The sequence below is a fragment of the Mesocricetus auratus genome, unplaced genomic scaffold, assembly GCF_017639785.1.
Source record: "Mesocricetus auratus isolate SY011 unplaced genomic scaffold, BCM_Maur_2.0 Super-Scaffold_4256, whole genome shotgun sequence".
NCBI lineage: Eukaryota > Metazoa > Chordata > Mammalia > Rodentia > Cricetidae > Mesocricetus > Mesocricetus auratus.
In genome coordinates this window covers 71,620,089-71,630,956 of record NW_024429182.1, presented here as the reverse complement: position 1 = coordinate 71,630,956, position 10,868 = coordinate 71,620,089, and the positions used below count along the sequence as shown (strand labels likewise).

The window sequence follows — 10,868 nt, the reverse complement described above, 5'->3', positions numbered from 1 at the left end:
GCCCAGAGGTAAAAGATAGACAGGATAATTTAAGTTTTAAAAAGCTAGCTAGGAGCCGGGCGGTGGTGGCACATGCCTTTAATCCCAGCACTCGAGAGGCAGAGGCAGGTGGATCTCTGTGAGTTCGAGGCCGGGCTGGACCAACAGCCTCCAAAACAATACAGAGAAACCCTGTCTTGTAAAACCAAAAAAAAAAAAAAAAAAAAAAAAAAGCTAGCTAGGAGCGGGGCCTTGGTGGCACACGCCTTTAATCCCAGCACTCGGGAGGTAGAGGCAGGAGGATCTTTGTGAGATCGAGGCCAGCCTGGTCTACAGAGTGAGTTCCAGGACAGCCTCCAAAGCCACAGAGAAACCCTGTCTTGAAAAACAAAACAAAACCTTTCTCCTCTTGGGCTGGCTGAAGGCAAGATGGGTCAACAGCCGCTCTACTGGAGTCACCCTCGAAGTTCGGCCAGGGCTCGCGCTCTTGCCACGTCTGCTCTAACCACCATGGCCTGATCCGGAAATACGGGCTGAACATGTGCCATCAGTGCTTCCGTCAGTACACGAAGGACATAGGCTTCATTAAGTTGGACTAAGCAACCTTGAATGGATTATTCAAGACTGTCTACCCAGTGAAACATCATGCTAATCTTTGTACATAAAGAATAAAAAAAGAAGACCTTCAAAAAAAAAAGAAAAAGAAAAGCAAAAGGAAAGGAAAGGAAAGGAAAGGAAAGGAAAGGAAAGGAAAGGAAAGGAAAGGAAAGGAAAGGAAAGGAAAGGAAAGGAAAGGAAAGGAAAAGAAACAAGCCACGCTTGGGCTGGGCATTCACTCGTAAGTAAGAAACAGACTCCCCGTGTGACTTATTTGGGAGCTGGGTGGAGGCAAAGAACAAAGAGTAAAGGTAAAAAGAGTAAAACAAACAACTACAGTGAGCTATTACTAGAACTAAGTGAGGGGTGAGGCATATGGACCACAGTGAGGCCACACAAAGGGCCAACATTAGAAGAGTAAGAGTTAGCAGCCCAAGCTTCGTCCACATAGGAGTTAGCAGTATTCCTACACTCTGAGCCGTAAGCTTCGTCCACATAGGAGTTAGCAGTATTCCTACACTCTGAGCCGTAAGCTTCGTCCACATAGGAGTTAGCAGTATTCCTACACTCTGAGCCATAAGCACTCTGGGAGGCACACTTGTGTTTCAGAATTTCTACTTTCAAGGGCAGCCAGGAGTCCAGATTTTTCAATGTTCTCAACCCAGTCAAGGTTATGTAAACCCAGCAAATCATGTCCATAGGCCTAAAAGTTGGAGCACTTAGTATTGCTTAGAATTCAGGTTCAGGGCTTGGGGAGTCATGAAGGCTTCAAAGCAGAATAGTAGTAGATCACTGTGTGGTTTAATAAAAATTGATTAGGCTGGCAAGAGGGCTCAGTAGATAAAGGCATCCACCCCTAAGCAGCATTTCTCAACCTGTAGGGTGAGATCCCTTTAGGAGTGAACAACCCTTTCACAGGGTCCCTTAAGACCATGAGAAAATGCAGACATTCACATTATGATTCATAAGAGCAGCAAAATTACAGTTATTGAGTAGCAACAACAATAGTTTTCTGGTTGGGGTCACCACAACATGAGGAACTGCATTAAAGGGTGGCAGCATTGGGAAGGCTGAGATTGCTGCTCTAAGCCTAAGGACCTGAGTACTATCCCCAGGACCCCTGTGGTGGAAGGACACCCCCGAAAGTTGTCCTCTGACCTTTACTTGCATACTGTGGCATGTGTACACAGACACACAGACAGAGACAATCAGATGTAGGGCTGGTGTTGTCTCAACACCTGAGTTCCGTCCTGGGTAACCACATGGTGGAAGGAGGACCAGCTCCTTCAAGCTGCCCTCTGGTCTCCACTGCTGTAAGCAGTACAAGTGCATGCGAGCTCACATGCTCAACACATACATGTCATCTGAGCGCTAGATTGTGTACTTGCCCTGCCGTGAGGCTGTCCCCACATGAACTCACAAGTCATGTCCTCTCCTCCCTTCAGCTCCAGCAACCCGGCCTTGTTGCCAGGCACGCCCTAGTCAGGGCTTTCACACTGGCCACTCCCTCTGCACAGACTCTCACATGCTTATAGCCTCCTGTCTTCCAAGGTTTTCTTCAACATCGCCCCAGCGCCTCTTCTGACCTCTCTAATTAAAACTGCAACTGGTTCTTTCTCCCATCTCTGCAGAATTTTCCCAAAGTGCCCTTACAAGCCACACAAAGATGCTCCCGTGGGCAACAAGCAGCATATAAGACCATCTCAAATAAGACTATATCACCTGGGGACATTAGAGTTTTCTCACTTTGTGTTCACGCACTCTACAATGTCACACAACAATGAAAATGCCCAACATGCATTTGTCCAAGCATCTCTTCCTTGTGGGACTATGAGTGTCTTTCTGGCTTCCTGATAAGGGGCCCCATTATCCCCTGGACAAGCTTCCTGAAGGCAGTGTTTGTTAGAGTTATATCCCCAGAGCCCAGAAGAGTGCCCAGCAAACAGTGAGCACACCATAACTCCTCGTCACTAATCCAGGGAATTCATCTGCACTCATGGAGTTGCTGAGTCTCAGGCTGACCATACCTATGCTAGGCCCTCAGAGCTAGGGAAAGTTCCACTATGGAAGGTCAAAGAGGCAAGATGACACCACTACTGTGAAGCCGAAGTTTGAGAGACAAGAGGAACCTGACAGGTGACGGGGAGGAGGGGGTTGTGACATAGGGGACACAGGAAGTGAAGTTTTAGAGGGGAGACCATCACTCAGGGCATCTGGGGAAGCAGCTGATGGTGCGCAGCAGTAGAGGCCACATCCTGCATGGAAGGAGCCAGACAAGAAGGCTTGGCGGGCGGCGCCATGGCTAGCTGTAGGCTTGTGAAGGGCTGCCCACTGCACAGCAGAGGAGCCCGGGCACCAGGGGACCAGAGTGAAGCAAGAAACGGTCAGGAAGCTGCGGCAGCACTTTCCTTGAAAGTAGGGCAAGGGTGAGGACGTGCTCAGTGGTGGAGAGCTGGGTTAGCACCCACACACCCCCAGGTTCAACCCTCCGAGTGCCTGTGACCCAAGACTGGGAAGATGGAGACTTGAGGTCCACACGCTAGACTACTGTGGGGCTGTTTCTGTTAAAGTGACTACAATTGGAGCTAACAAAACCCAAGCAGGGACACGAGACAGGTTTTCTTCCCTGGATTTGAAGCGGGAAGACCTACGGTAAATCAAGGTCAAACCTTCTGGTGGCAGTCTAACAGAAGAAGGAAGTTTTGCTTCTTGCCCTCACTCTACCTGGCAAGTTCATTCCTTCACTGGTATCAGAACCTTCTTTGGGATTCCAATGTGTACTGGAGACCAGCTGAGACATCCAGCATCATAGGTTGCCAACCATTGGACTCTTGGACTTTTCGGTCAAGAGACAGCCATTGTTGGACTAGCCAGACCACACCCTGGAAGCCATTGTATTGTAATAAACTCCCTTTACATATACTTGTCCATCTATAATAAGTTCTGTTCCTCTAGAGAACCCCGACCAATACAGATTGTGGTACCAGGAGCAGTTGCTTCTAGAGCAACAGAAGTATAAGGATGAATTTTTCTTTAAGTATCTGGAACAGCCGGGTGGTGGTGGTGCACACCTTTAATCCCAGCACTCGGGAGGCAGAGGCAGGCGGATTTCTGTGAGTTCGAGGCCGGGCTGGACCGACAGCCTCCAAAACAATACAGAGAAACCCTGTCTTGTAAAACCAAAAAAAAAAAAAAAAAAAGTATCTGGAACAAGTTTTCTAATTTGCTGAGTTATTGAAGCCTCTCCTAGAAGCATGAAGAGCAGTAAAAACCCTTTTATGAACTATCTGACAAACTTATTGGGACAAATTATTTGATTATCCTGATTCACCTAATTGTGAAAAGCAAGGAATTAAGTGATTCTATATATAGTGTACAGTTGAGTGTAAGAAATATCAAATGTGAGTCTTCTCTATCAACTACTATAAAACTTGTGTTTAGGACAAGGAATTAAAATATTTTCAATTTCTCTCTCCATGTAAGACTTTTATGCAAATTGTTTTACTCTTTTCTACCCAGTAAAACCTTTGTTTACATAAAAGCCTACTACCCTAGTCTAGGGATTTGATGGCCTGGAGCAGTGACCAGTGCTTGGAGCAGTGACTCCTTTCCCCCACCTCCTTCATTTCCGGTGCACCAATTACTTTCAGATGAGCCAACTGAATAAAATTGTGAGGTTGAGCTGGGCATTGTGGTGCACTCCTTTAATCCCAGCACTCAGGAGGCAGAGGCAGGTGGATCTTTGTAAGTTAAAGACCAGCCTGGTCTACAGAGTGAGTTCTAGAACAGCCTCCAAAGCCACAGAGAAACCCTGTCTTGTGGAGGAAAAAAAAAAAAGAGTTTCACGATGAAACTGGCCAACTTCCAGCATCTCAGAATATGGTGAAGGAAAACAATGAACTCAGTGATAAACTGACCAGCTCCAGATGCCTGTAATCAGTCTAAAGGTTTCTAAGTGTGCCCTGGAAGAAAATCTCTCCAACAGCCACAGAGCTCAAGTTGCAGAAAATCACAACAAAGCCCTCATTGTAAGATTAGCTGAATTACAACAAACATGCAAGCAAGCCCAAGCCTTGGAAGGTGTCAGAGGTCAAGGTAAGGACATTAGTTGGTAAAGCCAGGGATCCTGTGACTTCCAAATGGAGAGGTGGAGAGGACCCTACCGTCAGAGACCCAAGGGTTTATCTCACCCGAAGATGCAGTCCTGCCCCCATCTCCCTTCTGGAAAGGCTGCCTTTTCTGCCTTTGCCTGAGAAAATCAATCCTTCACTGTCTGTTAACCCTTCCCCTGAAAGAAATGCCAGGCAAGAGAACACTGTCCTCCAGAGCCACCAAGTTGCTTCTGGGCCTATAACCAGACTCAAGGCCTCGAAGGCTCCTAGAGGGGAGGTAGAGATAATCGTCTATAACTTCAGCCCAGGGCATTCAACACCTCTGACTTCCGAGGGCACCTGCACTCATGTGCACATACCCACATGCAGACACACACACAAACACACCTCTATACATAATAACTTTTAAAAATGGGGCTACAGAGAAGGCTCAGCAGTTAAGAGCACTGGTTGCTCTTCCAGAGGACCCAAGATTCCCAGCACCCACATGGCAGCTAAAAGCTATAACTCTAGTTTCAGGAGATCTATCACCCTCTTCCAGTCGCCTCAGGCGCTGCACACACATAGTGATAGGCATAGTTGCAGGCAAAACACTCATACACATAAAATTAAGAAAGTGAAATCATCTGGTGAAATTCAAACCCAGAATTCAAGGCCAGAACTGCTAAGCCATACAAGGCGCTTTACAGTTTGCAGAGCATTTACATTACTGCATAGTGTCACTAAGATGACTCACTCACCTGGGAAAGTGCTGAGGTTACCACATGTGGGCATACTGATTACTGACTTTCCAGAGATGTGCATATCCTAAACCCCAGCATGTGAGCATGTTACTTTACTGACAATGGGATTTTCAGAGGGACTAAATACCAAGATGGCGGGATGACCCTGTATTCCTAGGAAGGCCTGTATGATTGATAACGGGGGGGGGGCACACAAGCAGCAGGAAGGCCAGTTAAAGAGATGCAATGGTAAAATCAGAAAGGCAGAGAGATTAGGCGGGATCGAGAGAGGACAAGCCACAGTTTGAATCCATTCCTGAACGCAAGCAGCTTGTAGAAGCTGGACAGGCCAGAAGAATCCCCCAGACAGCTTGCTCCAGGAGCCAGCCCTGCAGATGCCCTGCCTGGCCCAGCGACAGATTCTAGACTTGTGGCCTTCAGAATGGTGACGTCATCGTGAGTCTGTGGAGCACTAGGCCAGTCCATTTGTTTCTACAGCAATAGGAACACACACAGTCATAACCCGGCAAAGGCCTGCCTAGCCAGCCCTGGCTCCCCCGTCACTACAGCAGACACTGACATTTTTAAATGATTCCTTCCTAAACCTCAGTCCCTCCTTTTGTTAAAAATTAAAACAGGGCTACCTCACCTGACCCTGCTTCTCTGAGAAGTACAGATTGAGGGAAGTTTCTCACTGGGCACTGGCTGGGGTGGGCGTGGGGGAGGGGGGGTGAGGCCTAATTATTACCCCATTAGTCCAGTGAGCAAAGAGTCAGAGAGTAGAAACAACCTTTCTAGGGCCACACAGATAGTGACAGAGGAACTCACAATCCTCCTGCCTCAGCCTCCTGGGTACTGGGATTACAAGCGTGTGCCACCATGCCCTGCCCTGTTCATTTACTCATTCATTCATGAAGCATTTGCTAGGCTTACTGTGCTCCCAGTGTTAAGTAGGGTCAGGCTGGGAATCTAGTTCTGTCCTTGAGATGCCTGCAGTTTAAAAGACAGAAATACAGACTCATGGTCTCCAAACATCCAGATAAATGCTGAGACAAATGGAAGGAAGCTCAAAGGAGATGATGCTGATAGAGTCTGGAATCCGGGAAGGCATCTAGGAGGAGGTGACAACCGCACAAGAGACAAGAGGACTCAGCACAGAAGTGTGGCCTAGAGTTTCACTCGGAAGGGATGGTTCAGCTGGAGACACATGCTGTAGCCTCCTGAGGGCAGGGAAGGAGCTGGGTCCTTGCAAGCCTCTACCGCTCTGGGCCTGTGTTTCTGTAAGTGAAACGGGAGTTGCAGTATCTGCCGGGCCCGGGGAGGGTAAAAGTCGGTGAAGAAGGGCAGGGTGGGAGGCGGGGTCGTGGCTCAGGCCCTCACTGCTCATCTACACGCTCATTCACATGGTGTCATCTCAGAGCCCTGGTGACCCCGTCTGAGGAATAGAGCATGAGCCAAAACTGTCTCCAAAGACCCTCCCCAGCCTTGACAGGGAAATGACATGACACAAAATTACAAAAGGGTCTTTATTTATAAAAAGCCAAAGGGGCCCTTGGAGCAACAGGACAGGAGGCAGGCAGCTTCTCAGGGGTCAGGGGCATTTGCACAGATGCGCTTGAGTGGGGGGGGGCGCCCTCCGAGTCCTCTGTGTCACCCTGGGCTGCCTCAGGGACAGGTGGCACTGGCTCAAAGACAGGGTAAGCTTCAGGGGCCTGAAGAGGAAGGGCGGACAGGTGTGAGCTCCACTCTGACCCGGGGTACAGCCTCCTAGCCTCTGCCTTTTCCACTCTATTTCCCTGGGGATCCAGAGTCTGGCCCAGGACCAAGGGACCAAAAACAATGGCAATGCTGTTTGGGGGAAAGAACTGGATTTTTCTGGAAAGTGAATCAAGGTAGTCCTTGCAGGGAAAGGCAAGGCAATGTGTTAGCTGACTTGACAGCTCAGGATGTGTGTCTGTGTGATGTAGGGGACCCAAGCTCTTTGTGCAGGCTGAGGACGTGGAGCAGCACCATGCTGCTCTGAGTCTAAACTTTTGTTCTCTAATCCTTAGAGGAGCGAGCACCAAGATCATTTCAGGCTCTCCATGCTCCTAAAGCAGCTGTGATCCAGCCCTCAGGACAATGTCTCTAAAACACTCCTCTTCACCCAAGAATCCAACCTCGACTAAACCTTTCGGTGAGTTTGAGGCTCACATCTCCCTCCTGGACCCTAGAATGCAGCCCCCAGTCCCATTCCCCACAAGTTCAGAGTCCAGCCTCTGGCCTCTCTCACCTCAGCTTCCAGCAATTCTGGAACAGGCTCCTCCTTGGTCAGCTTCGGGGGGGTCATCAGTACCGCCTGCGGGTGTGCCCCCTGGGTCTGGAATGTCAAATGAACAGACATCGCCTGAGCAGCCACTCTGTGCTGGGAGAACAGGCAGGGGTGGGCAGAAGAACTGGGCAGGCACCAATCACACAAGACAACACTGTGGGAGCCAGAGAGGCACCAAGATGCCCAGGGAGGAAGATTCAGGTTGGATTTTGTTGGTAGGAAGTGAGCCAGGAGACAAGCAGAGGCAGAGCAGAATTTAGGCAGAGGGAAACTAGCGCTTAGTGACCACAGTTTCTATGTTGTACTAAAGCTGAATCCTGGCCTTAGGCAAACTATTTCTCTGAGCCTCAACTAAATCACCTGCAGAATGGGAATAGTGACAGTAATACCACAAGAGACGGCTATGAGGATGAAATGAAGCAAAACCTGTAAAGTCCTTAGTACATAGTATGTGCTCAGTAAGTGTTAGCTAGCATTTTCATTCCTTCATTTTTACAGTATTAGAAATGGGGATGTTAGACAAACATTCTACACTGAGCTGCATCCCCTGTCCTATCATTTTACATTAGTAAAGGTATCTGGAACAATCCAGACATGGTCCTGAGGCCCGCTCATGTCATGGTGTTCTTGTTGGGGGAACGATTTCGGTGGTGACAGTTTGTGAAGGCCCCGTATCAAACTGAAGAACCAAAGGCCATACGGAGCCACTGAAGGAGAGGAGGCAGGAGATAATCATTTTGAATTTGTGCTTTAGGAAAAAGCGTTCTGCAGCTGTGTGGAGGCCACCAGGGACAGGCAGGGAAGCCAGAGCAGATACAGGTGGGAAATGAGGAGGCAGGGCCCGAGGCACAGAAATCAGCTGAACTTGGGAAGCAGTACTGACCAGACAAGGGACCGACTATATGAAGACAGAGAGGCTGAAGAGGGCTCAGGCCCAAGGTGTTGACTCACTGGCTCTGTGAGTCTGGACATCTTTCTCTGGATGACGGGCTCCTCGTGTATAAAGAGCAATCGTAATAGGATCATCCTCCCATAAAGTGACAGTGAAGATTAAACGAGAAAACAAAAAACAAACGTTGAAGTGCTCAGAACACCTACCGGGGAAGGGGCTTTGCTAGCTGTTACTCTGCTATTAATCACTCTGATCATCAGAATTACTTATTCCCCACGAAGTATTTACTGGACATCTATTATGTATCCCACAGAACAGGATGTTACAGGCATGGCTGGCATGAGATGGTAACAGGAAACGACAATAAGCAGGCAAAGAAACAAATCTGCATACAAAGTTCAGATGGTGACTGCTGCCTACAAATCTAAGAAGCCAGAGGACTGAGACAGCAGCTCGATTATGTCCTTTCTGCCAGGGTCTGGGAAGGTTGGGGGCCGGGAGGCAGGGCAGGATGGGGAGAAAGGACATGGCGTAGGTACAAGGACGAGATGGTGGGTTCAACTTTGAAGATTGTGCTCCTGAGAGCCATCTGGTCCTACCTCTCTCTTGGCCCAACTGTGGGGGCTGAGTATCCTCTGTAATAGCTTCTGGGGGTCCAGTCGGGGACCCAGGACGGCTGGGCTGAGGAGTCCCCCCGGGGCTGGGCTCAGTGCCTTTCTGCAGTGAGCCTTCTGAATGGAAACTCTGGTTGCTGTTCTCATCTGCTGAAGCAAAAGCCGAGTTGGTTGGCTAGAGGGCCCCCAGTAGCTTCCTTTCCTCCCCATTCCAGGGTCTGTACATACCATTGAGATCCAACAGGATGAGGGGGCCACCCCCTCTGGGACTGGTGCCCCTGCCCCGTCTCTCCCGGCCACGGGATCTCTCTGCCCCGCCTCCTGCCCGACGCCTCTCCTGAGGGTTAGAATGGTAAGGTAAGGTAAGGTAAGGTTGAGTGCTTACAAATCTCAATATAACTAAGGAAATCTGGACTCAGGGAAGCAAGAGCAGCTGTCTCAGGTTCTGTAGGCTGAGTTAGGTCTTGAACTGGGGGGAGGGGGCATTAGTGTGTGTGTGTGTGTGTGTGTGTGCTAATAATCGTTACCATCTGCCTGAGTTCCACACTGGAGAATCCAATCGACTTAAGGTGGAGGCCAAGGTAGGGAGGGAAATTGCCTGAGGTTGCACAGATGCAAGGTCTGTTGGGGGTTGGGCTTGCTCACCTCCTCCTGGGGATCCACCACAGGAACCCACTTGAAGATTCGAAGGGAAGTGTCACCCACAGTCACCCAGCGCTTCTCCCTGTGAGAGGGCAGGAGACTGTGTCAGGGAGGTCCAAGGTTGAGGCCCGTATAGCCAGGAGATGTGCTAGGGTAAGGGAAGCTTTGCTAACAGGGCATAGAAGCAGAAAGAGCCCTGCAAAGCCCAGGACATAGACGGATATAACTTAGAGCTGCGGTTCTGCAGACACCTGGAGCACTCAGCAGGGCGCCACCAAGGCCTGGCCAGGGACTCTGGCAAAGAAGACCCGGGGCCGAGCTTGCAAGAGTGTCAAAGCGTCAGGGGGCGGGGCATAGATGAGGGCTCCCGCTCTGGGAAAGCACCACTCCGGACCACGCTTTGTAGACCTCTGGGAATTGCCAGGGAAAGGGGGAGCCCAGTCGATTCAGAGCTCAGCTGGTGGGCGGGGGCAGCTGGCCAGGAAAGGGCGGACGCTTTTGGAGGAGGTGGCTTGGCTGTGTCCCTGGCCCAGGGGCAGCGCTCACCATCTCCGGACCTTCTCGATGGTCGCCATCACCTTCTTGATGTCATCTTTGGCCCGGCTCCGGGTCTCGGCCCGCACGGTCCGGCCGGCCATGCTGGCGGGGCTGGGGCCGGGACTGAGCCCGTGGTGGGACGGCCTGCGGTCCGGCGATCTCAGGCTGCACGCCAGGCCCCGGCGCCGCTCTTTCGGCCTGCCGTCCCTCCGGGAGTTAGCCGCGCCCTCCCTCGCTCCCCAACGCCTCCGCGCGTCCCCGCCTGGCTTCCTGCGACCGCGCCCCGCCCCGGCCCGTCCCCGGAGCGGCCCGGGCGGTGCGGGCGGCTAGAGCCCCGGCCTGGAAGCCCGGCCAGCCCCGCCCCGGCCCGGGCCCGCCCCTCGGGGCGCACGGACGCACAGCGCCCTCTGCCCGCCGCGGAGAGGGAGAGCTGGGGGGCAGCTGTGCGGCTGGACGCGCGCG

At 50.9% G+C, this 10,868-nt stretch overlaps 1 protein-coding gene and 1 pseudogene across 1 annotated transcript; one reads left to right on the top strand and one right to left on the bottom strand.

Moving 5' to 3' along the window:
• Positions 1-408: 408 nt before the first annotated feature.
• On the top strand, positions 409-645 carry LOC101827197 (annotated as a pseudogene).
• Positions 646-6,922: 6,277 nt separating this feature from the next.
• On the bottom strand, positions 6,923-10,868 carry Bcl7c (BAF chromatin remodeling complex subunit BCL7C). Its single transcript, XM_005064351.4, is given in 8 exon segments — positions 6,923-7,036; positions 7,039-7,122; positions 7,683-7,733; positions 7,735-7,769; positions 9,213-9,374; positions 9,456-9,564; positions 9,873-9,951; positions 10,416-10,868. Coding segments are annotated over 8 exon segments (654 nt in total). The 5' UTR covers positions 10,508-10,868; the 3' UTR covers positions 6,923-6,994.